The following is a 27,560-nucleotide window of genomic DNA, read 5'->3' as shown; positions in this document are numbered from 1 at the left end:
GTAAGTTAGTGAATCAGCAAGTTAGTTAATAAGTTAGTTAATAAGTAAGTTAGTAAGTAAATATGTAAGTGAATCAGCAAGTTAGTTAGTTAATAAGTTAGTTAGTTAATAAGTAAGTTAGTAAGTAAATATGTAAGTTAGTGAATCGGCAAGTTAGTTAGTTAATAAGTTAGTTAGTTAATAAGTAAGTTAGTAAGTAAATATGTAAGCTAGTGAATCAGCAAGTTAGTTAGTTAATAAGTTAGTTAGTTAATAAGTAAGTTAGTAAGTAAATATGTAAGCTAGTGAATCGGCAAGTTAGTTAGTTAATAAGTTAGTTAGTTAATAAGTAAGTTAGTAAGTAAATATGTAAGTTAGTGAATCAGCAAGTTAGTTAGTTAATAAGTTAGCTAGTTAATAAGTAAGTTAGTAAGTAAATATGTAAGTTAGTGAATCAGCAAGTTAGTTAATAAGTTAGCTAGTTAATAAGTAAGTTAGTAAGTAAATATGTAAGTAAGTGAATCAGCTAGTTAATAAGTTAGTTAATAAGTTAGCTAGTTAATAAGTAAGTTAGTAAGTAAATATGTAAGTAAGTGAATCAGCTAGTTAATAAGTTAGTTAATAAGTTAGCTAGTTAATAAGTAAGTTAGTAAGTAAATATGTAAGTTAGTGAATCAGCTAGTTAATAAGTTAGTTAATTAATAAGTAAGTTAGTAAGTAAATATGTAAGTTAGTGAATCAGCAAGTTAGTTAATAAGAAAGTTAGTTAATAAGTAAGTAAATAAGTAAGTTAGTGAATAAGGAAGTTAGTTAATAAATTAGTTAATAAGTAAGTTAGTTAATAAGTTAGTTAATAAGTAAGTTAGTTAGTCAATAAGTAAGTTAGTAATTAAATATGAAAGTAAAAAACTTAGTAAGTTTATAAGTAAGTTAGTAAATAAATAAGGAAGTAAATAAGTAAGTTAGTTGGTTAATAAGTAAGTAGTAAGTAAATATGTAAGTTAGTGAATAAGTAAGTTAGCAAATAAGCAAGTTAGTAAATAAGTAAGTAATAAATAAGTAAATAAGTAAGTTAGTAAGTAAATAAGTAAGTAAGCAAGTAAGTTAGCAAGTAAGTTAGTAAATAAGTAAGTTAGAAAATAAGTCAGTAAATAAGTTAGCACAAGTAAGTTAGTAAATAAGTAAATTAGAAAATAAGTTAGTAAATGAGTAAGTTAGAAAATAAGTAAGTAAATAGGTTAGTTGATAAGTAAGTTAGTAAATAAGTAAGTTATTAAATAAGTAAATAAGCAAGTAAATAAGTAAGTGAGTAAGTAAATAAGTAAGTTAGTAAGTAAGCAAGTAAGTTAGCAACTAAGTTAGTAAATAAGTTAGAAAATAAGTAAGTAAACAAGTTAGTAAATAAGTAAGCTAGTAAATAAGCAAGTTAGTAAATAAATAGCAAATAATTAAGTTAGTAAATAAGTAAATTAGAAAATAAGTAAGTAAATAAGTTAGCAAATAAGTAAATTAGTGTATTAAATTAGTAAATTAGTAAGTTAGCAAATAAATGTTAGTAAATAAGTTAGTATGTAAATAAGTAAGTTAGTAAGTAAATAAGCTAGTACATAAATAAGTTAGCAAGTAAATGAGTTTATAAGTAAATAAGTAAGTTAATAAATAAATGTTTGTAAGTATATAAGTGAGTATATAAATAAGTAAATTAGTAAGCAAATAAATAAGTTAATAAGTAAATTAGTAAGTTAATAAGTAAATTAGTAAGTAAATTAACAAGTAAATCAGTAAATTACAAAGTAAGTAAGTGAGTTAGCAAGTAATAAGATAAACATCCCCTTTATCTCCATCCTCCTAATGGTTCACACGACCCTAAGACCGTCATAATCTTTCAACCCATCACACGATCCTAGGACCGTCTTGATCTTACAACCCATCACAGAGCCCTAAGACCGTCATAACCTTTCAACCCAACAACAACAACAACAAACCCTTTGTGAAGGAGAGTTTTTCTCGCCCCAAGAAGTGTTATTACTCACATCATTTTGCACTCCTTTGCCAAATTTTGTTGGGTATGGAGGCCATATTGTCCTGTGCATCATAATTTCCCTATAGATTTTGGACTTCATGTTGCTTATATGGTAATAGAAATAGAGGGAAATGGAAATCACCTTTTCTGCAATTTTTTTGTGCAGTTATCTTAGGAGGGGGATAACTTACATGTATAAATGTTACTATGTGGCCTGGTAGGCAAAGCTCTTGTTTCAAATTCACGCTGTATAGCCCTTGTAGCTTAATGCTTCTTTTTGATAATAATAATAATAATTGTTTCAAATTCTGATGGTCCGGGTTTGATTCCCGGCAAGGGTGGAAACATTGGGTGTGTTTCCTTACACCTGTTGTCTACGTTTGTCCATCAGTAATATGGGTACCCGGGTGTTAGTCGACTGGCGTGGGTCGCATCCTGGGACAAAATTTACCTTAAATGCCCGAAATACTCTGCATAACAAGCGGCTTTCTGTATAATATGTTATTAATGTTAGCTGTGGTTTGAATACCTTATATATGTAGAAATAAAGATATTGTTATATTATTATTATATGTGTATGTAAATAAATTATCCTAATGGACCTCAGTGGAAGTAAGTCAAGAACTCCAGTGGAAATAAGTCACATTGTTTGATATTTTTGGGTTATCGTGGGTAATTTACAGTATGCATGGTAATTGTACTTATTATGTACCTGTACCTAAATAAACCTTCAATGAAAATATATGTACGAGAATGATTGGTATGTATGTATGCTTGATAAAGTTCCTGGAAAGCGAAACGTTTCCACAATAAAATGTCGCATTAGTTGCACTTGTGTTCTTTTTCCTGACTTTTTTTTAATACGTCAGCTGTTTCTCACCGACGCAGGGTGACCAAAAAAGAAAAAAAGGAAAAAACTTTTATCATTATTCAACACTTTAACCATCACTCATACATAATCACTGTCTTTGCGCTCAGTCACTCCAAACCGCCAATATCCCAAACCTCTCCTTTAAACATATTAACATACTGTCGGTAATTGTACTAATGCTAATGTATATGCGTGTATTATTGTAACCACGAACAAGTGGTATTTAAACAAAACAAAACAAAGTAATAAAGTTGGTAGAATTACCGACAATATGTAAAGTAAAAGGACACAAGTGCAACTAATGTGACATTTATTGTGGCAACGTTTCGCTCTCCAGGAGCTTTATCAAGCCATTACAAACAATACATGGACACAGAGGGTATATAAAGGTTCAGAGTGAGGTGAATACTAGTGAGGTACCATTTCGATGTTCACTAGTGGTAGTAGTAGTAGTAGTAGTGACAAAAGTAGAGCAATTAATTCGTACATGAGTAAAAGGATATAAAAGCTATTACTTGGGTAACATAAAAATAGGTTGGACAAATATAAACTGGAATGAGGCAGCTTGTTTCAGTGTTCACTCTCTGTGCTTTGTGTAGTATAACAGGAGAGACTATGTGATGGCAGGGTTTACTGTTTTCAGGAGGATTCTTGCTAAGACTTCGGAGATGGTGAAGCTGCCGTTGTTTTGTTTAATTGTATTCGAAACAGCGATCAGTGCTGATTCGAGGCACTTGCGTCTGCGGAAATTAGTTTCTTTGATCACTAATTGGGCGTCTCTGAATTTCATGAGATGATTGGAGGAATTTCGGTGTTGTACACAGGCGTTGTTCAGGTTATCGTTCCTACATGCGTAAATGTGTTCATTGAGGCGGGTGTCGAGGTTTCTGGCTGTTTCACCTACGTAAATTTTGTCACAGCCTCCACAGGGTATAGTGTAAACTCCTGCATTGACTGGTTCGTGGTGCTTGGATTTTGTCCTGGTTATATCCTTTATTGAAGTGCTAGAAGCGATGGCGACTCTGGTGTTAGCTTGTGAAAGTGCTTTCGAGACGTTCAGTGCAACCTGACTGTTATAATTCTTCCCAACAGTCAGGTTGCACTGAACGTCTCGAAAGCACTTTCACAAGCTAACACCAGAGTCGCCATCGCTTCTAGCACTTCAATAAAGGATATAACCAGGACAAAATCCAAGCACCACGAACCAGTCAATGCAGGAGTTTACACTATACCCTGTGGAGGCTGTGACAAGATTTACGTAGGTGAAACAGCCAGAAACCTCGACACCCGCCTCAATGAACACATTTACGCATGTAGGAACGATAACCTGAACAACGCCTGTGTACAACACCGAAATTCCTCCAATCATCTCATGAAATTCAGAGACACCCAATTAGTGATCAAAGAAACTAATTTCCGCAGACGCAAGTGCCTCGAATCAGCACTGATCGCTGTTTCGAATACAATTAAACAAAACAACGGCAGCTTCACCATCTCCGAAGTCTTAGCAAGAATCCTCCTGAAAACAGTAAACCCTGCCATCACATAGTCTCTCCTGTTATACTACACAAAGCACAGAGAGTGAACACTGAAACAAGCTGCCTCATTCCAGTTTATATTTGTCCAACCTATTTTTATGTTACCCAAGTAATAGCTTTTATATCCTTTTACTCATGTACGAATTAATTGCTCTACTTTTGTCACTACTACTACTACTACTACCACTAGTGAACATCGAAATGGTACCTCACTAGTATTCACCTCACTCTGAACCTTTATATACCCTCTGTGTCCATGTATTGTTTGTAATGGCTTGATAAAGCTCCTGGAGAGCGAAACGTTGCCACAATAAATGTCACATTAGTTGCACTTGTGTCCTTTTACTTTACACAAAACAAAGTAAGTTTATTTCTCTGCAAGGTTACTATTTATTTAATCAGTAACAAACTGCAGCTAGCCAGGGGATCGAACCCGTGTTGTTTTAGCCCGCCTTATGGGAAGAGAGTGAAAATTCATGATGGTCAAAACCACTGAGACCATACAATCCTACAAACAACATGAGCCTAGCATAAATATTTGCAATCTCGCTGCATTCTGATTGGGATAAGTAAGTATATTTAGGTACAGGTACACATAAGTACAATTATCATACACACTGTAAATTATCCAGAATAACCCAAGAATGTCAGCCAAAGTAACCTATTTCCTTTGGGGTCAATGAATAGCATGTTTTTTTTATTTTCATGTTGAGAATTTTGTAGGGTGTTTTGGGAAAGTCAGCCACCAATCCTGATTGAATATTTTTTTACATGTTTTTTGTTAACTATTTGTAGCTACAGTTGAAGGGAGATAATGGCCATATCCCATCTTCATTATTTATCATATAAGTCTGCATAAGTTTTATTATGTACTTGTAGAAATAAAAATTATTATTATTATTATTATTATTATTATTATTATTATTATTATTATTATTATTATTGTGGGCACCTTGCTCTGCCATAGTTATCAGTCACAGTCACAGTTCTCTCTGGCTGACCTTTCAGGTGTAAGTCCAAGCTCTAACTTAAACTTTCAAGTGTAAGTCCAAGCTCTAACTTAAACTTTCAAGTGTAAGTCCAAGCTCTAACTTAAACTTTCAAGTGTAAGTCCAAGCTCTAACTTAAACTTTCAAGTGTAAGTCCAAGCTCAATAATAAAGAACTTTCAGACTCTGAGAATACGTACTCTATGTCTTCCTGTTATTTAATATAATTGACAGTAATTTTTCTTTTAATTACTAATTTATAAATGCTTGTGTTGTCCTTTCTTCAATAATTTGTCATATATAATTTAAAAAAAAAATCCAATGGTTAAAGCACTTACTATAACTTGGTTTTGAAAATAATTGTTTATTATTTTTTTTTTTGTATGTGATGAATGTGTGTGATGGTTATTTTTTTGTGTTTGAAGTTTATGTATTTATTTAATCACCCTTTTTCCAAAAATTCTTCTTAATTTGCCCGAAATGCTTTGCATAACAAGGGACTTTCTGTATAATAGTATGTCATTAAAGTCAGATGTGGTCTGCATACCTTGTACATGTACTTGTTAAAGTAAAGATTATTATTATTATTGTTATTATTATTATTATTATTATTATTATTATTATTATTATTATTATTATTATAAAGAGGGGTGTTAATGTTGCAGTTTTATAACTGTAGTGTAGGCATACCTCTGACAAGACTGTGATGGAGTGAATGATGATGAAAGTTTTTCTTTTTTTTGGGCCACCCTGCCTTGGTGGGAAACGGCCAATGTGTTAATAAAAAAAAAAATATTATTATTATTAAAATATGTGTGAAATTGTACCTCATCCTGACATTTCCCAAATGTTATTTAAACTTTCAGTTACAACATTTCACAGATACTTTGTCACAGGAGTGTATTCATATCTCATGATACAAATTTAATGTGGTAGAAGTGTGACGGATCGACAGAAGAGAAACAATGGCAGGAGGACGACGCAACACTTCCCGTGCTCCACCACCCAAGCCTGTGGCACTCCTAGATCATGAGTTAAAGAGGTTAGTGATACTCTTGATGGCCCTTGGATGAAAAAGCTGTTCTGTAGAGCATATGCTATAATCATGTGATACATGCTCTTGGATGAGAAGACATATTCTGTAATCATATACTTTAATAATATTTAGAGACACTACTAATAAGTTAAAGTTAACTGCTTATTCTTTTACAGTATTTAAAAAAATGGGCTAATAGGTTTGTTTGGTTTAATAAAAAACTACAAAAATTTGTATTAATTACGATTCTTAAATTTTATATTCCTTTTTTTAATGCAGATTAGGGCATGCAGAAGAAGGGCCTCCTCTGATGCCCATCACACTTCCTAAGCACTTGACTATTCCGGATATTCCTCGCATCTCTGAGTTGGGATTTGAGACATTGATGTTGGTGTTTAGCCTTATGTCTCTTGCACTTCAATACCTGAATATCTATCGCACTGTCTTCTGGCTGCCACACTCTCACACCAAATATGCCATGGTATATAAAGCAACATATATGTTTAATAATACCAGAGATGTAATAGGGAACTCTGTTTACTTTAAGAGGTACAGAAAATTATTCCATATTTAATACGGTATTTATTTCATTTATTTATGCGTATTTGTCTAATTGTCTCTACAGGGAGCAAGTTGAGCTCCAGCTCTTGGGTCCCTGCATTGTGCATTAGTTGATCCTTAACACTACTGATTTTTCTCTCACTGTGCTGTAGTTAGATATGAATTCTTGTAGGGAATTAGTTTCCCTTGCTGTACTTCTTCAGTCACATTCCACTCACCCTATTAAGAAATTCTCTCTCATATATCTTTTTGACTCATTAAAGTTTTCAGTTTTTATTTCTGTGACCGTTATTTGTCCCAGTGCGTACTTTGCAGGAGCCATGTGTGTTGTTATTGTTAGTTTATGCATCTGGGAAAAATTGCTGTATGTAAAGTCTAAAAATTACAATGCTGTAGTTTGAACAATTTACAAATGACCCGCACTTAGGAAAGGAAGCTTATGATGATGTTTTGGTCTATACTTGAAGCACTAAACCCGTGTGGGTCATCTTGTCTGTCAATAGAAAGACAAAAACTGCTCTTGCAGCCAGGCTACTGACAGAAAATTCACATAGGTTTTCTTTTTTTTTTCAACAAGTCGGCCATCTCCCACCAAGGCAGGGTGACCCAAAGAGTAAGAAAATCCTCAAAAAGAAAATACTTTCATTATCATTCAACTCTTTCACCTCACTCACACATAATCACTGTTTTTGCAGAGGTGCTCAGAACACAACAGCTTAGAAGCACATACATACGTATAAAGATACACAACATATCCCTCTAAACTGCCAATATCTCGAACACCTCCTTTAGAGTGCAGGCATTGTACTTCCCATTTCCAGGACTCAAGACCGGCTATATAAAAATAACCGGTTTCCCTGAATCCCTTCACTAAATATTACCCTGCTCACACTCCAACAGATCGTCAGGTCCCACATACCATTTGTCTCGATTCACTCCTATCTAACACGCTCACGCACGCCTGCTGGAAGTCCAAACCCCTCGCCCACAAAACCTCCCTTACCCCTTCCCTCCAACCTTTTCAAGGACGATCCCTACCCAGCCTTCCTTCCCCTACAGAATTAAATACTCTCCATGTCATTCTACTTTGATCCATTCTCTCTAAATGACCAAACCACCTCAACAACCCCTCTTCAGCCCTCTGACTAATACTTTTATTAACTCCACACCTTCTCCTAATTTCCACATTCCGAATTTTCTGCATAATATTTACACCACACATTGCCCGTAGACAGGATATCACCACTGCCTCCAACTGCCTCCTTGCTGCTGCATTCACAGCCCAAGCTTCACACCCATATAAGAGTGTTGATACTACTATACTTTCATACATTCCCTTCTTTGCCTCCATAGATAATGTTTTTTGTCTCCACATATACCTCAATGCACCACTCACCTTTTTTCTCTTATCAGTTCTATGATTAACCTCATCCCTCATAAATCCATCCGCCGACACGTCAACTCCCAAGTATCTGAAAACATTCACTTCTTCCATACTCCTCCTTCCCAATTTGATATCAAATTTTTCTTTATCTAAATCATTTGATACCCTCATCACCTTACTCTTTTCTATGTCCACTTTCAACTTTCTACCTTTTCACACTCCCAAACTCGTCCACTAAACTTTGCAATTTTTCTTTAGAATCTCCCATAAGCACAGTATCATCAGCAAAAAGTAAATGTGTCACTTCCCATTTTGTATTTAATTCCCCATAATTTAATCCCTTAAATATGTATCTAATGGCTTTGCTACAAAAATTTAGAATATAGCAGAACCAAAGGAAAATGTCTGGGTTGGAAAGTCCAATGAGCTTTTTTTTTTAAATCTAGGATTTTTATTTTAGCTGTGTGTAGTGATTGAAGCTCACAAGATCATTGTTTTCTTAAAAAAATTTTGAGAATGGGATAAAGCAAGAAAAAGTTACAGTAATTTGATCCAAAATAAGAAAGATGTAATACTATACCTCATTTGAAATTTTGATCATTGTATGTACTATCCTCTTTGTACATAGAATCTGTACCTGATCGATGGAAGTGTAGTGTGGTTTATTGTGGTGACACTGACCCGGAGGTGGGGCTGGAGCATCCTCAAGTTAGTCATTACCAGATGTCTTCACCAGTCTCTCTGGAAATCGTCTCTCTCTGTAGCTCGGTAAGTTAACTTGTCCTTGCCGTTAAATACAAATTTGCCTAGATACCTAATAGTATTATATGTGGACTTTCATGTTATGAATTTTGAAAAGAAAGGTTTAAGAAAATTTAAGTCATCCAACTAAGTAAAAGGAAATGACATCGTGATATTCACTAATATACAATTTGCATTTAATTTAGTTATTAAAACTGAATGCTATTGGACAAACGTTTTCATGAAAGTTCCTTAAAAGACAGAAACAATGACCTAAGCAGAATTTCCTATTTTTCTCTTCAAAGCTATTATACTGTTTGGAGCCAGACTTCGAGCTACCCTGTACACTGTACTGGTGTTCCTCGACTTATGATGGTTTGATTAACAGTGTTTTGGCTAACAATGTTTTGACTACAATGATGCAAAAAGCAATTACTTTGGAAATGAAACTTAAGATAATTACTCAGCATGAAGGTGGCAAGTCTGTAACTTGTATTCATTCAGTTACTTTTCAATGCTGGTATTTAGTTAGTTATAGTAATTATTTTTTATTTACTTATTCAGTGACAGTAGTTATTTATTTGCTTATTCATTTAGCATATCATATTCATAATCGACTTATGATATTTTCGCCTCACGATGACTTCGTCTGGATGTAACTCCATCGTGAGTCGAGAAGCACCTGTGTATTATTTATAATATTTTGCAGCTTTTGCTCTCATCTGAATCAACATTTTGTAAGAGGTTGTTTTTTTCCATCAGAGTGGTGTTTGTATGTATCATTGCAACACTCCTTGGCTTTTGTCTGTACACCATCAGTGATGCTCTCACTTACATCAAGATACTGGCTCTTGGATACCCGTGAGTAAAGCAACCTCGTCTACTCAACATGTTTATTTGCCAGTTTATTTCATGATTTTCTGTTTTAAATTTTGGGCCTGATTTGATTTTACCTAATATAATTGGGAAATAAAATGCATGGACTGTCTTCTAGTCTTATCTATCATTTTTATTTGTTACTGTCTTTTCTTCTTTATATTGTTACTCCTTTTAATGTTCCCATATGGGCATCTGTCAAACATTAGCTAAAATATTTATTTAAATTATGAAAGATATTTTTTCTCATCTATACGATTTAAATGTAAAAATTGAAGTATACGTCATAAAATACTCAACTGCTGCACATACTCAGACATATTGTACTTAGTGTTGTGTATAAATATTATAAGTGTTAGGCAAATGATTCTTTGTTTTGTTTTGCAGACTTGTGTTTTATGTCTTCATATTTGACATGGAGATCACATCCTTCTTAGAGGTTATCCCAGTTCCTTTATATTACAAGGAAGAAGGTATCAAGTCCAGGCAAGGTGAGTACACAGTGGCATAGGCTTTATCCCACCAAGATAGGGTGACCTAAAAAGAGAAATGAAAGTTTTTCTTTTTAAATTTAGTAATTGAAGTGTTAATGCATACTTTTAAAATTTTACCACAGGTCCCCCCCAACTTCCGACCCATGTGACTTATGCTTATCCGCACATACGACCGAATACACTGTAAATTAAAAAAAATATATATAGTATATATATATGTATGTAAATATAGACATTATAAATAAGGAACATCAGTTTGTGAGTAATGAAGCTTAAGGTAATAAAGCAGGTGATAAAAAATGAGATCAATATGACAGAAATTTATTTATATATTTTTATTATCACACTGGCCGATTCTCACCAAGGCAGGGTGGCCCGAAAAAGAAAAACTTTCACCATCATTCACTCCATCACTGTCTTGCCAGAAGGGTGCTTTACACTACAGTTTTTAAACTGCAACATTAACACCCCTCCTTCAGAGTGCAGGCACTGTACTTCCCATCTCCAGGACTCAAGTCCGGCCTGCCGGTTTCCCTGAACCCCTTCATAAATGTTACTTTGCTCACACTCCAACAGCACGTCAAGTATTAAAAACCATTTGTCTCCATTCACTCCTATCAAACACGCTCACGCATGCCTGCTGGAAGTCCAAGCCCCTCGCACACAAAACCTCCTTTACCCCCTCTCTCCAGCCTTTCCTAGGCCAACCCCTACCCCGCCTTCCTTCCACTACAGACTGATACACTCTTGAAGTCATTCTGTTTTGCTCCATTCTCTCTACATGTCCGAACCACCTCAACAACCCTTCCTCAGCCCTCTGGACAACAGTTTTGGTAATCCCGCACCTCCTCTTAACTTCCAAACTACGAATTCTCTGCATTATATTCACACCACACATTGCCCTCAGACATGACATCTCCACTGCCTCCAGCCTTCTCCTCGCTGCAACATTCATCACCCATGCTTCACACCCATATAAGAGCATTGGTAAAACTATACTCTCATACATTCCCCTCTTTGCCTCCAAGGACAAAGTTCTTTGTCTCCACAGACTCCTAAGTGCACCACTCACTCTTTTCCCCTCATCAATTCTATGATTCACCTCATCTTTCATAGACCCATCCGCTGACACGTCCACTCCCAAATATCTGAATACATTCACCTCCTCCATACTCTCTCCCTCCAATCTGATATTCAATCTTTCATCACCTAATCTTTTTGTTATCCTCATAACCTTACTCTTTCCTGTATTCACCTTTAATTTTCTTCTTTTGCACACCCTACCAAATTCATCTACCAATCTCTGCAACTTCTCTTCAGAATCTCCCAAGAGCACAGTGTCATCAGCAAAGAGCAGCTGTGACAACTCCCACTTTGTGTGTGATTCTTTATCTTTTAACTCCACGCCTCTTGCCAAGACCCTCGCATTTACTTCTCTTACAACCCCATCTATAAATATATTAAACAACCACGGTGACATCACACATCCTTGTCTAAGGCCTACTTTTACTGGGAAAAAATTTCCCTCTTTCCTACATACTCTAACTTGAGCCTCACTATCCTCGTAAAAACTCTTCACTGCTTTCAGTAACCTACCTCCTACACCATACACTTGCAACATCTGCCACATTGCCCCCCTATCCACCCTGTCATACGCCTTTTCCAAATCCATAAATGCCACAAAGACAGAAATTTATTAGGTTAAAAGAATGCTGTACCAGTATACAACTTCTACAAGCCATGCTAACATAATTCCCACATCCCTCCATTTTGAGATCTGGCCGATCTGTCAGAACAGAACTTGGACATAAGTCGGGGAGGATCTGTATTGTTCATTTAGCTACCTCTCTTTTTTTTTCACATTTAAAAGCTTACTGTTTATCAGAAATTTCTCTTATTCACCATATTGCCTTTTAGATTGTCTAATCAAGTGACCTCTGTATTACACATGTGACCTCATTGTCACATATTTTCCATACCTGTCATGTGTTTTTACATATATGAAATCACACTATGTTTGTATGTTATAATGTTTTTGCTCTTATTTTGTATCAGTGCGGGATAACAGGTATATCTTGCTGCTACTTGTTACACTTAGGTCACACTACACATGCATGTACACATATATATATACACACCCATCTGGGTTTTCTTCTATTTTCTTAATAGTGCTTGTTCTCCTTTATTTCCTCTTATCTCCATGGGGAAGTGGAACAGAATTCTTCTTCCGTAAGCCATGCGTGTCGTAAGAGGTGACTGAAATGCCGGGAGCAAGAGACTAGTAACCCCTTCTCCTGTATGAATTACTAAATTTAAAAAGAAAAACTTTCATTTTCTTATTAGGTCACCCTGCCTTGGTGGGATACAGCCTCTTTGTTGAAAAAAAAGTGTATCAAGTACTTATTTCTCACTTGTCATTCTCTCGTCTCTGTCTTCCACTGTAATTGAAAAGTTTTGGCTCTCACTTACTTGCTTGCTACCCTTCAGCTGCATGTTCTATGCTTTTGTTTTGCAGGTACGTGTAGCATAGTTGAATCTCTTCAATCTGTAATGCTTGAAACTGTGGGGCTTTGGATTATCCAATGTTTGAGGCCTAGAAGTAGTGTCAAGCCTTTCTTCTCTCCCACTTCTCAAATCTTTTAGGATTTATTAATGTGTCATGAGTTGGAAAGTTGAGCAAAACAAAGAGAAGGAAATTGCAATAAATTGGTTATTATATGCATATACACCTACCATCCGACTTACGACCTGCTCGACTTACGACCACTCGACTTACGACCATGTTTTTTATGCCAAATTTTTGGGAAATAAACAACTATTTGTGTTGTACACAGTGTTTATCCTAAGCCTTACAGTATAAAATACAGTACTAACAACATAAAAAGTAAAGTGAAACATGAAATACCAAAATAAAACAATAAAATAAAGTCATTACAAAAATGTTTTGTTGATATTCAGTAGTAAAGTTCGACTTACGACCATTTCGACTTACAACCGGTTTCTCGGAGATTCTTTGATACGTAGGTAGTAGGTTGGTAGACAGCAACCACCCAGGGAGGTACTACCGTCCTGCCAAGTGAGTGTAAAACGAAAGCCTGTAATTGTTTTACATGATGGTAGGATTGCTGGTGTCCTTTTTTCTGTCTCATAAATATGCAAGATTACAGGTATGTCTTGCTACTTCTACTTACACTTAGGTCACACTACACATACATCTTTCTTTCTTTCAACACACCGGCCGTATCCCACCGAGGCGGGGTGGCCCAAAAGGAAAAACGAAAGTTTCTCCTTTTACATTTAGTAATATATACAGGAGAAGAGGTTACTAGCCCCTTGCTCCCGGCATTTTAGTCGCCTCTTACAACACGCATGGCTTACGGAGGAAGAATTCTGTTCCACTTCCCCATGGAGATAAGAGGAAATAAACAAGAACAAGAACTAGAAAGAAAATAGAAGAAAACCCAGAGGGGTGTGTATATATATGCTTGTACATGTATGTGTAGTGTGACCTAAGTGTAAGTAGAAGTAGCAAGACGTACCTGAAATCTTGCATGTTTATGAGACAGAAAAAAGGACACCAGCAATCCTACCATCATGTAAAACAATTACAGGCTTTCGTTTTACACTCACTTGGCAGGATGGTAGTACCTCCCTGGGCGGTTGCTGTCTACCAACCTACTACCTAGGATATATATATATATAAATATATATATATATATATATATATATATATATATTTATATATATATTTATATATATAGTAGGTTGGTAGACAGCAACCACCCAGGGAGGTACTACCGTCCTGCCAAGTGAGTGTAAAACGAAAGCCTGTGATTGTTTTACATGATGGTAGGATTGCTGATGTCTTTTGTCTGTCTCATAAATATGCAAGATTACAGGCATGTCTTGCTACTTCTACTTACACTTAGGTCACACTACACATACATGTACACATTTATTTATACACACTCATCTGAGTTTTCTTTGATTTTATCTTAATAGTTCTTGGTCTTATTAATTTTCCTTTTATATCCATGGGGAAGTGGAATAAGAATCTTTCCTCCGTAAGCCATGCGTGTTGTAAAAGTCAACTAAAATGCCGGGAACAATGGGCTAGTAACCCCTTTTCCTGTAAAGATTACTAAAAAGAATAAGAAGAAGAAAATTGTCAAAGTGGGAAGTCTGAATGTGCGTGGATGTTGTGCAGATGATAAGAAAGAGATGATTGTGGATGTTATGAATGAGAAGAAGCTGGATGTCCTGGCTTTAAGTGAAACAAAGCTGAAGGGGGTGGGAGAGTTTCAGTGGAGAGGAATAAATGGGATTAGGTCAGGGGTTTCAAATAGAGTTAGAGCTAAAGAAGGAGTAGCAATAATGTTGAAGGATAAGCTATGGCAGGAAAAGAGGGACTATAAATGTATTAATTCAAGGATTATGTGGAGTAAAATAAAGATTGGATGTGAAAAGTGGGTTATAATAAGCGTGTATGCACCTGGAGAAGAGAGAAGTGTAGAGGAGAGAGAGAGATTTTGGGAAATGTTGAGTGAATGCGTGGGGAGTTTTGAATCAAGTGTGAGAGTAATGGTGGTTGGGGATTTCAATGCTAAAGTGGGTAAAAATGTTATGGAGGGAGTAGTAGGTAAATTTGGGGTGCCAGGGGTAAATGTAAATGGGGAGCCTTTAATTGAGCTATGTGTAGAAAGAAATTTGGTAATAAGTAATACATATTTTATGAAAAAGAGGATAAATAAATATACAAGGTATGATGTAGCACGTAATGAAAGTAGTTTATTAGATTATGTATTGGTGGATAAAAGGTTGATGGGTAGGCTCCAGGATGTACATGTTTATAGAGGGGCAACTGATATATCGGATCATTATTTAGTTGTAGCTACAGTTAGAGTAAGAGGTAGATGGGAAAAGAGGAAGGTGGCAACAACAAGTAAGAGGGAGGTGAAAGTGTATAAACTAAGGGAGGAGGAAGTTCGGGTGAGATATAAGCGACTATTGGCAGAAAGGTGGGCTAGTGCAAAGATGAGTAGTGGGGGGGTTGAAGAGGGTTGGAATAGTTTTAAAAATGCAGTATTAGAATGTGGGGCAGAAGTTTGTGGTTATAGGAGGGTGGGGGCAGGAGGAAAGAGGAGTGATTGGTGGAATGATGAAGTAAAGGGTGTGATAAAAGAGAAAAAGGTAGCTTATGAGAGGTTTTTACAAAGCAGAAGTGTTATAAGAAGAGCAGAGTATATGGAGAGTAAAAGAAAGGTAAAGAGAGTGGTGAGAGAGTGCAAAAGGAGAGCAGATGATAGAGTGGGAGAGGCACTGTCAAGAAATTTTAATGAAAATAAGAAAAAATTTTGGAGTGAGTTAAACAAGTTAAGAAAGCCTAGGGAAAATATGGATTTGTCAGTTAAAAACAGAGTAGGGGAGTTAGTAGATGGGGAGATGGAGGTATTGGGTAGATGGCGAGAATATTTTGAGGAACTTTTAAATGTTAAGGAAGAAACAGAGGCAGTAATTTCATGCACTGGTCAGGGAGGTATACCATCTTTTAGGAGTGAAGAAGAGCAGAATGTAAGTGTGGGGGAGGTACGTGAGGCATTACGTAAAATGAAAGGGGGTAAAGCAGCTGGAACTGATGGGATCATGACAGAAATGTTAAAAGCAGGGGGGGATATAGTGTTGGAGTGGTTGGTACTTTTGTTTAATAAATGTATGAAAGAGGGGAAGGTACCTAGGGATTGGCAGAGAGCATGTATAGTCCCTTTATATAAAGGGAAAGGGGACAAAAGAGACTGTAAAAATTATAGAGGAATAAGCTTACTGAGTATACCAGGAAAAGTGTACGGTAGGGTTATAATTGAAAGAATTAGAGGTAAGACAGAATGTAGGATTGCGGATGAGCAAGGAGGTTTTAGAGTGGGTAGGGGATGTGTAGATCAGGTGTTTACATTGAAGCATATATGTGAACAGTATTTAGATAAAGATAGGGAAGTTTTTATTGCATTTATGGATTTAGAAAAGGCATATGATAGAGTGGATAGAGGAGCAATGTGGCAGATGTTGCAAGTATATGGAATAGGTGGTAAGTTATTAAATGCTGTAAAGAGTTTTTATGAGGATAGTGAGGCTCAGGTTAGGGTGTGTAGAAGAGAGGGAGACTACTTCCCGGTAAAAGTAGGTCTTAGACAGGGATGTGTAATGTCACCATGGTTGTTTAATATATTTATAGATGGGGTTGTAAAGGAAGTAAATGCTAGGGTGTTTGGGAGAGGGGTGGGATTAAATTATGGGGAATCAAATTCAAAATGGGAATTGACACAGTTACTTTTTGCTGATGATACTGTGCTTATGGGAGATTCTAAAGAAAAATTGCAAAGGTTAGTGGATGAGTTTGGGAATGTGTGTAAAGGTAGAAAGTTGAAAGTGAACATAGAAAAGAGTAAGGTGATGAGGGTGTCAAATGATTTAGATAAAGAAAAATTGGATATCAAATTGGGGAGGAGGAGTATGGAAGAAGTGAATGTTTTCAGATACTTGGGAGTTGACGTGTCGGCGGATGGATTTATGAAGGATGAGGTTAATCATAGAATTGATGAGGGAAAAAAGGTGAGTGGTGCGTTGAGGTATATGTGGAGTCAAAAAACGTTATCTATGGAGGCAAAGAAGGGAATGTATGAAAGTATAGTAGTACCAACACTCTTATATGGGTGTGAAGCTTGGGTGGTAAATGCAGCAGCGAGGAGACGGTTGGAGGCAGTGGAGATGTCCTGTTTAAGGGCAATGTGTGGTGTAAATATTATGCAGAAAATTCGGAGTGTGGAAATTAGGAGAAGGTGTGGAGTTAATAAAAGTATTAGTCAGAGGGCAGAAGAGGGGTTGTTGAGGTGGTTTGGTCATTTAGAGAGAATGGATCAAAGTAGAATGACATGGAAAGCATATAAATCTATAGGGGAAGGAAGGCGGGGTAGGGGTCGTCCTCGAAAGGGTTGGAGAGAGGGGGTAAAGGAGGTTTTGTGGGTAAGGGGCTTGGACTTCCAGCAAGCGTGCGTGAGCGTGTTAGATAGGAGTGAATGGAGACGAATGGTACTTGGGACCTGACGATCTGTTGGAGTGTGAGCAGGGTAATATTTAGTGAAGGGATTCAGGGAAACCGGTTATTTTCATATAGTCGGACTTGAGTCCTGGAAATGGGAAGTACAATGCCTGCACTTTAAAGGAGGGGTTTGGGATATTGGCAGTTTGGAGGGATATGTTGTGTATCTTTATATGTGTATGCTTCTAGACTGTTGTATTCTGAGCACCTCTGCAAAAACAGTGATAATGTGCGAGTGTGGTGAAAGTGTTGAATGATGATGAAAGTATTTTCTTTTTGGGGATTTTCTTTCTTTTTTGGGTCACCCTGCCTCGGTGGGAGACGGCCGACTTGTTGAAAAAAAAAAAAAAATGGTTCTGCTTTAGACAACTTATATTTTTCTTTAATTTACATCATACATCACATGCTCATTTAAATTTGTATTGCAGAGTCCATTGTATTATGATGTTCCATGGGTTTCATTTCATATTGTATTTGTGACAAGTACATGCTTTATATGGCATCTACTCTACTGTTACCCTGCAAGGTAAGCATTTTGTATATAATTTTTTTTTTCAATGTTCTGTCTGTCTCCCACTCGGACAAGGCGACTCGAAAAAGAAGAAAACTCTAAAATTTTTCTTCTTTTCATATTTAGTAATTTATACAGGAGAAGGGGTTACTTTGTATATAATATTCAATGAAATATAGAGCACTTTGAGTAAGCTAGAATAGGTTGCTGTAGTCTGGACAGTTTTTCCTGTGATAACTATCTTCTCCAGGGTATCTCAAGCAATGACTTATTGAAGATTTGACTTGTGATGCCCACACACTTCTTGACAAGACAACAGTTGAATGAATTATGATGAATAAATTATGGTGTCTACTTTGAGTCACTCTATCTAAGTAGAAAATGGTTGAAATTTAAAACTATTGGTGTATGGTACAGGTGGACCCTGGTTATACAGCAGGTTAGGTTCTGGGCTACTGTAGGGCCCTGCTTATACAGTAGGTGAGGTTCTGGGCTACTGTAGGACCCTGCTTGTACAGCAGGTGAGGTTCCACGCTACTATAGGGCCCTGCTTATACAGCAGATTAGGCTCTGGGCTACTGTAGGGCCTCGCATATTTAGCAGGTTAGATTCCAGGGCTACTGTTGTAAGGTGAATCATAGCCTTTTTTCACTTTCAAATGCATATAAAATCTTGATAACATGTTTACACTATCATATACACTCACCATCTGACTTAAACCTGAGCGAGATACGACAACTCGACTTACGACCGTGCTTCTGGCAGCAGGGCTTCCAGATGCACGGTCAGATGCAGCAGTATAATATGAGCCTTTACTGACATAGTTTCGCCCACACAAGTAGAGGTAGTAGTAGTAGTTGTAGTAATAGTTATACATGTGGTGGAAAAGTCAGCTGGTACATGAGAAAGAAAGGTTACTAAAGCTATGGCTTGGGTAGCATAAAAAATAGGTTGAGCAAATGTATATGGATGGATGGATTTGAGAAGGCATGCCCAGTTTGGGCCAACAAGCCTACTGCAGTGTTCCTCCTTTCTTATATTCTTATGTAATAGGGAAGGGACACTGAAACATGCTTTACAAGACTAAGATTTAATCTTTAAGTACCCCTATTGGCAATTTTCTAAGGTTCGACTTAGGTCCATTTTGACTTATGACCGGTTGGTCGGAACCAAGCTTGGTTGTAAGTCGGGTGGTGCCTGTATTAACCCTTTGACTGTTTTGGTCATATATATACGTCTTACGAGGTACCGTGTTTGACGTATGTATACTCATAAATTTTAGCGGCTTCAAATCAAGCAGGAGAAAGCTGGTAGGCCCACATGTGAGAGAATGGGTCTGTGTGGTCAGTGCGCGCCATATAAAAAAAATCCTGGAGTACGCAGTGCATAATGAGAAAAAAAAACTCTGACTGTTTTTTTAATTAAAATGCCGACTTTGTGGTCTATTTTCGTATAGTATTTATGGTTGTGTTCTTGTTTTCTTGGTCTCATTTGATAGAATGGAAAACATATTATAGAAATAGAAGTGATTTTGATTGGTTTTATTATGAAAAGAACCTGGAAATGAAGCTCAAAGTAGGAGAAATGTTTGATTTTTGCTGATGTTCAAAAGTAAACAAATGATGTCATTGTCTAATAAATGTCCAACTAGCCATTCAAATATGCAGTCATGAATGGGTTGACATTATTTGTACAATTATTACAATATCGCAGTAGTCTGCATAACAGTAAATTCTATTTTTTGTTTAAATAAAAATTCAAAATAGAAAGCAAGAGTAATATTAGAGGGGCCTGGAGATGTGACTGATGAACAAAGAAAATGTTATTTTAGAGCCAGGAATGTCTGCATTGTTCATTCTGGACCTTATATTGAAATTGTCATATTTTTTAATTTTCGTGAAATTGGCCAAATTGCAAATTTCTGACCACGTTATTGGGTAGTTGAAATCGGTAAATGGGCAGTTTCTTGTACTCAATCGATAGAAAAAATGGAGTTCTAGAGAAATAGCTATGAGTTAGGTTGACTGGAACAATGGAATTAGCTGAAAATAGGGCTCAAAGTGGGCGAAATCGCCGATTTGTAAATATCACCAAGGTTGCTAACGTCGCGAGAGCGTAATTCCATCAGTTTTCCATCAAATTTCATTTTTTTGTGTCATTACAATCGGGAAAAGATTCTCTATCATTCCATAAGAAATTTTTTTTTTTTTTTTAAATTTTGCGACACCAGGAGACACCTCAGGATTGGGGGTTGCGACAGTCAAGGGGTTAAGTGAGCAATAGAGCTAGGCCTAAAAAATACATATACAGTACACATATTGCTTACATTAAAATATTTTTGTCCTTAGCCTATAGTGAGTGGTAAATATATTTATTGTAGGAAGTCTGAATAAATGGAGAATGGGTATAAATGAAAAACTGTTGTATTAGCAAACTCCCATAAAGTGAAGCACTGTGAAGTGGGGCCTGCATGTATCTAGTTACAGTAATGCAGTATCAACATTCTGTACAAAATCCTCAGTAATTTTTATGTGGTTCAGTAAATTCTTATACTCATTTTAGAAAATATTTTTGGCTGTTTTTTTTCTACTGTGAGCAGTGCTCCCACAAATATGGTGTGTGAGCTGCTACTGTTTATTTCTTGACCAATTTATTTAACTGATTTTCTCTCTTTGCCTCAAATTTTATTTGAAAATATTATTATTCCATCCTGCACACTAAATCTTGTAAATGAACCATGGCACAGGTGGGGTTTGAACCATGGTGAGTGAGTCGTCAAATTCATTCACTTACAATGGGTTCAAATCCCACCCATTCTGTGGTTTGTTTACAATTGTGTTATAACGATTTCATGACTCTTGACCTAAATTCTTGCAGGTACTGTGATATTCTTCACCGAGCATCAATGCATCTTGGAGGATGGGCTCGAGTTGAAGGGCGGTCAGCTCACGCACCTTACAATCCTTGGTCCAGTTCAATGTCGTGGCCACAAGGAGCTTTGGTGAAACACAATCGGGAACTGTACCGAGCCGAGGGCATCACCAATGCTGCAGAACCTGGCAACACTACTCATGCCAGGTTATATGTAAGTCATGATAAGCTTGTTCATGACACTGCAGGTAAATAAAAACATACACTGCAGTTATAAATAACAAAAAAGGCACAATACCGTGACTGGAACTAAGGACTCTCTCCGACCTCTGTCCTCCTGACTTTGACCTTGTTCAACGGTTTCGTGTCATCTGCTCTCTCTCCTGTCCTTGCTAACCTTTACATGGAATACTTCGAGACTGTTCTTCCTACCATCGATGTGCAACCTTCACTCTTGCTCCGCTATGTGGATGACATCTTTGCTCATTGGCCTCATGACTCCGGTCTCTTCCAACCTTTTCTTGAAGCTCTTAATAATCTTGCCCCTTCCATTAAGTTTAAAGCTGAATTCCTTGCTTCCTTTCCTTGATGTCCATGTCCACCGCTCAGATACAGGTTTCCGTTTACCGAAAACCTATGCACAGCGGCATGTACATTCACTACTTTTCCTATCATGCTTCCCCTGTCAAGAAAAGTGTTCTTATCTCCATCTTTCTCCGTGCCCTCCGCATCTGTGATCCTCAGTTCCTTCCAGCAGAAATTTCCACTCTTCACAATTCGTTTTTTCGTCTTGGCTACCCTTCCCATTTCATAGATTCTGCCCTCTCACGTGCTAAACGTAATTTGTTCTCTCCCAAACTCTCTACCCCTGGGAACTCTTCTGTCCTCTGCCTTCCCTACATTTCCGGTCTTTCTAATCTCAACAATTCTCTCCGTCCCTTAGACATCAAGCTTACCTTCCGCCAGACTAACACTCTTCGCACTAATCTCGTTCATACCTCTCCTCCCTCTACAGATGTTCCTGGTGTCTACTCTATTTCTTGCTCCTCCTGTCCTCTTCAATACTTCGGAGAAACTGGTCGATCTCTTTCTGACAGACTTAGGGAGCACAAAAATAGTGTTAGGCTTGCCGACACTAACAATGCTCTTTTCTGTCACGTCAGAGATCATAGCCATCCTATTGACTGGTCTTCTGCTAAAACTGTCTTCCCTACTTCCAACTCGAACAGTCGCCGTCTAGTTGAATCCTCTCTAATACACAACTTTCCTTGTATGAACCTTAGCCCTGGCTTCGTCTCTGTAGATGCCTTCCTCTCCCACTACATTGTAAAATGCTCCAAACTTCAGAACACCCGTGACTTAACCTGACTCCTCATTTTTTCTTTTTTTTTTCCTTTTTCTTTTTCTTCTTCCCCTTTCATCTTTCCTTTTTCTCCTCTGGGTTGTCTTTCTTTTGTCTCATGTTTCTATTCCTTCTTTATTTATTTCACCACTTCCCCTTTCACCCACCTCTGTGTGCTTGCTCTCCCTCTGTGAGCACCTAGCTCCCTTGCAGTGCTCCCCTTCCTTTGTATTTGATTGGCTCATCCTCCTTATTTCCCACTTCTACCACTACCACTACTACTACCTCTTCTACTACTACTACTACTACAACTACTGATGAAATTAAGACACATGTGCGGCGTCTGGTTGTCTTTGTTGTGGACGTTTCGCCATCCAGTGGCTGGCTGGATGGCGAAACTCTACGATAGGGATGCCCGGGTGTTGCGCATGTGTCTTAATTTCATCTTGTCGGTATTATATACTTCTTGTACTACTAGTACTACTACTACTACTACTGACTACTACTACCTCTTCCTGCCTATATATAGCCATCCTGCTCCACTTCTGGTTAGTGTGACTTTGTCAATGGTCCAAGTCGGACCGAAACGTCGTCGTAAGCTTCTCTCTTTTATTTGCGGGTTATATATATACAGGTGATATCATAATAGGGAAAATAACCACTGTGAAAAACAGTGAATTGCTTTTTTTTTTTTTAACAAGTCGGTCGTCTCCCACCGAGGCAGGGTGACCCAAAAAGAAAGAAAATCCCCAAAAAGAAAATACTTTCATCATCATTCAACTCTTTCACCTCACTCACACATAATCACTGTTTTTGCAGAGGTGCTCAGAATACAACAGCTAGAAGCATTTACGTATAAAGATACACAACATATCCCTCCAAACTGCCAATATCCCGAACCCCTCCTTTAGAGTGCAGGCATTGTACTTCCCATTTCCAGGACTCAAGTCCGGCTATATAAAAATAACCGGTTTCCCTGAATCCCTTCACTAAATATTACCCTGCTCACACTCCAACAGATCGTCAGGTCCCAAATACCATTCGTCTCCATTCACTCCTATCTAACACGCTCACGCACGCCTGCTGGAAGTCCAAGCCCCTCGCCCACAAAACCTCCCTTACCCCTTCCTTCCAACCTTTTCGAGGACGACCCCTACCCCGCCTTCCTTCCCCTACAGATTTAAATGCTCTCCATGTCATTCTACTTTGATCCATTCTCTCTAAATGACCAAACCACCTCAACAACCCCTCTTCAGCCCTCTGACTAATACTTTTATTAACTCCACACCTTCTCCTAATTTCCACACTCCGAATTTTCTGCATAATATTTACACCACACATTGCCCTTAGACAGGACATCTCCACTGCCTCCAACCGCCTCCTCGCTGCTGCATTCACAACCCAAGCTTCACACCCATATAAGAGTGTTGGTACTACTATACTTTCATACATTCCCTTCTTTGCCTCCATAGATAATGTTTTTTGTCTCCACATATACCTCAATGCACCACTCACCTTTTTTCCCTCATCAATTCTATGATTAACCTCATCCTTCATAAATCCATCCGCCGACACGTCAACTCCCAAGTATCTGAAAACATTCACTTCTTCCATACTCCTCCTCCCCAATTTGATATCCAATTTTTCTTTATCTAAATCATTTGATACCCTCATCACCTTACTCTTTTCTATGTTCACTTTCAACTTTCTACCTTTACACACACTCCCAAACTCATCCACTAACCTTTGCAATTTTTCTTTAGAATCTCCCATAAGCACAGTATCATCAGCAAAAAGCAACTGTGTCAATTCCCATTTTGTATTTGATTCCCCATAATTTAATCCCACCCCTCTCCCGAACACCCTAGCATTTACTTCTTTTACAACCCCATCTATAAATATATTAAACAACCATGGTGACATTACACATCCCTGTCTAAGACCTACTTTTACCGGGAAGTAGTCTCCCTCTCTTCTACACACCCTAACCTGAGCCTCACTATCCTCATAAAAACTCTTTACAGCATTTAGTAACTTACCACCTATTCCATATACTTGCAACATCTGCCACATTGCTCCCCTATCCACTCTATCATATGCCTTTTCTAAATCCATAAATGCAATAAAAACTTCCCTACCTTTATCTAAATACTGTTCACATATATGCTTCAATGTAAACACTTGATCTACACATCCCCTACCCACTCTAAAACCTCCTTGCTCATCCGCAATCCTACATTCTGTCTTACCTCTAATTCTTTCAATTATAACCCTACCGTACACTTTTCCTGGTATACTCAGTAAACTTATTCCTCTATAATTTTTACAATCTCTTTTGTCCCCCTTCCCTTTATATAAAGGGACTATACATGCTCTCTGCCAATCCCTAGGAACCTTCCCCTCTTTCATACATTTATTAAACAAAAATACCAACCACTCCAACACTATATGTCAACCTTTTTTATAATATAGTGGATCTCCATCTAACAAACATGTTTGGTTCTTGGGGTTTATATTACAGATGAGTTGTTCATAACTCTGATTTTTTCTTATAGAAAAATAGTAACAGTGGATGGTTTTGTGTCATACATGTTTATAGCTTCTAGGTAGTAGGTTGGTAGACAGCAACAGCCCAGAGAGGTACTACCATCCTGCAGTAGTAGGTTGGTAGACAGCAACAGCCCAGAGAGGTACTACCATCCTGTGGTAGTAGGTTGGTAGACAGCAACAGCCCAGAGAGGTACTACCATCTTGCGGTAGTAGGTTGGTAGACAGCAACCACCCAGAGAGGTACTACTGTCCTGTGGTAGTAGGTTGGTAGACAGCAACCACCCAGGGAGGTACTACTGTCCTGTGGTAGTAGTTTGGTAGACAGCAACCGCCCAAAGAGGTACTACCGTCCTGCGGTGGTAGGTTGGTAGACAGCAACCACCCAGAGAGGTACTACTGTCAGCAACTGCCCAGAGAGGTACTACTGTTCCGCCAAGTGAGTTTAAAATGAAAGCCTGCAATTGTTTTACATAATGGATTGCTGGTGTCCTTGTTTTCTGTCTCATAAGCATGCAAGATTTTAGGTACATCTTGCTACTTCTGCTTACACTTAGGTCACACTATACATACATGTTCTTTCTTTCTTTCAACACACCGGCCGTATCCCACCAAGGCAGGGTGGCCCAAAAAGAAAAAATCAAAGTCTCTCTTTTAAATTTAGTAATTTATTTGGGAGAAGGGGTTACTAGCCCCTTGCTCCCGGCATTTTAGTCGCCTCTTACAACACGCATGGCTTACGGAGGAAGAATTCTGTTCCACTTCCCCATGGAGATAAGAGGAAATAAACAAGAACAAGAACTAGAAAGAAAATAGAAGAATACCCAGAGGGGTGTGTATATATATGCTTGTACATGTATGTGTAGTGTGACCTAAGTGCAAGTAGAAGTAGCAAGACATACCTGAAATCTTGCATGTTTATGAGACAGACAAAAGACACCAGCAATCCTACCATCATGTAAAACAATTACAGGCTTTCGTTTTACACTCACTTGGCAGGACGGTAGTACCTCCCTGGGCGGTTGCTGTTTACCAACCTACTACCTAGGATAAAAAATGTTTATAACTACTAATTGGTGCTTTGAAGACCTTTTTTTCTTGTGGATTTCATTCACAAGTGGTGATGTTTATAACTCTGGCAATCATACATTGGGGATCCCTCATATAATAAATATTACAGCATTATTTTTTATTCTTTAATGCACTGATTGTCTCCCACTGAGGCAGGGCTACCTGGAAAAGAAGAAACAAAAGCTTTTCTTCTTTTTACATTTAGTAATTTATACAGGAGAAGGGGTTACTAACCCCCCATGACATGCATAACTTACAGAGGGAGGATTCTCTTCCATTTTCCCATGGAAATGGAAGGAATAAGAACAGGCGCTATTAAGAAAATAAAAGAGAACTCAGATGGGTGTATATACATGTACATGAATGTGCCCCAGATATTTTATTATTACAGTATATTAATAAGAAGTTTCTCCTTCCATTCAGGCAATCTTCTGCGACCCTTCTCGGCCAGTATTGGTGTTGGTGTGGGTGTGCGTGTGTTGTGTTCTGCTTCACCTGGTACTGCTGGCCTCCTTGCATCAATGGCATCAGTTACTGGCAACGGCTCTTGTTTTATCAGCATCATATGCAGCGCTTTATTACCTCCTGAGAGACTATTTAGTACTTAGAAAAGTTTATCAACAGGAACAACAGCTCCAGGAAAGAGTTTTGAACTAAAAAATGATATGAAAATACTATGTGCAACAAATACCGTTGAATGTTCGGCAAAACGTATTTTGTGTTTTGGGAAAATAATTTTTAAAATATTTTGTTTGTAAGAGCATTCTGTGTATATAAGCGTGTATTGTACGTTATATGTTAGATGTAAGCAAGTAATAAAAGAAATAAAGTGCCATTGCTAGATTAGAAGTAAGTTATAACCAACATGGTAATGGGTTTAATCAGAGTCACACTTAATTCATTTATTTTTACTTTGAGATCATTCAGATGAAAGAAAATATTGAATGTAATGTATGACAACTGATGTAATGTTAGAGTGATCTGGCAAGACAATTTTTATTATCACACTGGCCGATTCCCACCAAGGCAGGGTGGCCCGAAAAAGAAAAACTTTCACCATCATTCACTCCATCACTGTCTTGCCAGAAGGGTGCTTTACACTACAGTTTTTAAACTGCAACATTAACACCCCTCCTTCAGAGTGCAGGCACTGTACTTCCCATCTCCAGGACTCAAGTCCGGCCTGCCGGTTTCCCTGAACCCCTTCATAAATGTTACTTTGCTCACACTCCAACAGCACGTCAAGTATTAAAAACCATTTGTCTCCATTCACTCCTATCAAACACGCTCACGCATGCCTGCTGGAAGTCCAAGCCCCTCGCACACAAAACCTCCTTTACCCCCTCCCTCCAACCTTTCCTAGGCCGACCCCTACCCCGCCTTCCTTCCACTACAGACTGATACACTCTTGAAGTCATTCTGTTTTGCTCCATTCTCTCTACATGTCCGAACCACCTCAACAACCCTTCCTCAGCCCTCTGGACAACAGTTTTGGTAATCCCGCACCTCCTCCTAACTTCCAAACTACGAATTCTCTGCATTATATTCACACCACACATTGCCCTCAGACATGACATCTCCACTGCCTCCAGCCTTCTCCTCGCTGCAACATTCATCACCCATGCTTCACACCC

At 37.7% G+C, this 27,560-nt stretch overlaps 1 protein-coding gene across 1 annotated transcript; it reads left to right on the top strand.

The window, feature by feature from the left end:
* The first annotated feature begins 1,917 nt into the window (after window positions 1-1,917).
* Window positions 1,918-26,900, top strand: LOC128693717 (transmembrane protein 39A). The gene is made up of 11 exons (XM_070091250.1): window positions 1,918-2,114; window positions 6,336-6,441; window positions 6,715-6,916; window positions 9,009-9,148; window positions 9,884-9,982; window positions 10,385-10,488; window positions 12,547-12,559; window positions 12,979-13,006; window positions 18,013-18,110; window positions 20,973-21,180; window positions 26,350-26,900. Exons 2-11 carry the CDS (start codon window positions 6,365-6,367, stop codon window positions 26,581-26,583), a joined length of 1,203 nt encoding a protein of 400 aa, XP_069947351.1. The 5' UTR covers window positions 1,918-2,114; window positions 6,336-6,364; the 3' UTR covers window positions 26,584-26,900.
* The last annotated feature ends 660 nt before the right edge of the window (window positions 26,901-27,560 follow it).

Source organism: Cherax quadricarinatus, chromosome 34 (assembly GCF_038502225.1).
Source record: "Cherax quadricarinatus isolate ZL_2023a chromosome 34, ASM3850222v1, whole genome shotgun sequence".
Taxonomy (NCBI): Eukaryota; Metazoa; Arthropoda; class Malacostraca; order Decapoda; family Parastacidae; genus Cherax; species Cherax quadricarinatus.
This window is presented reverse-complemented; position numbering and strand designations above follow the sequence as displayed.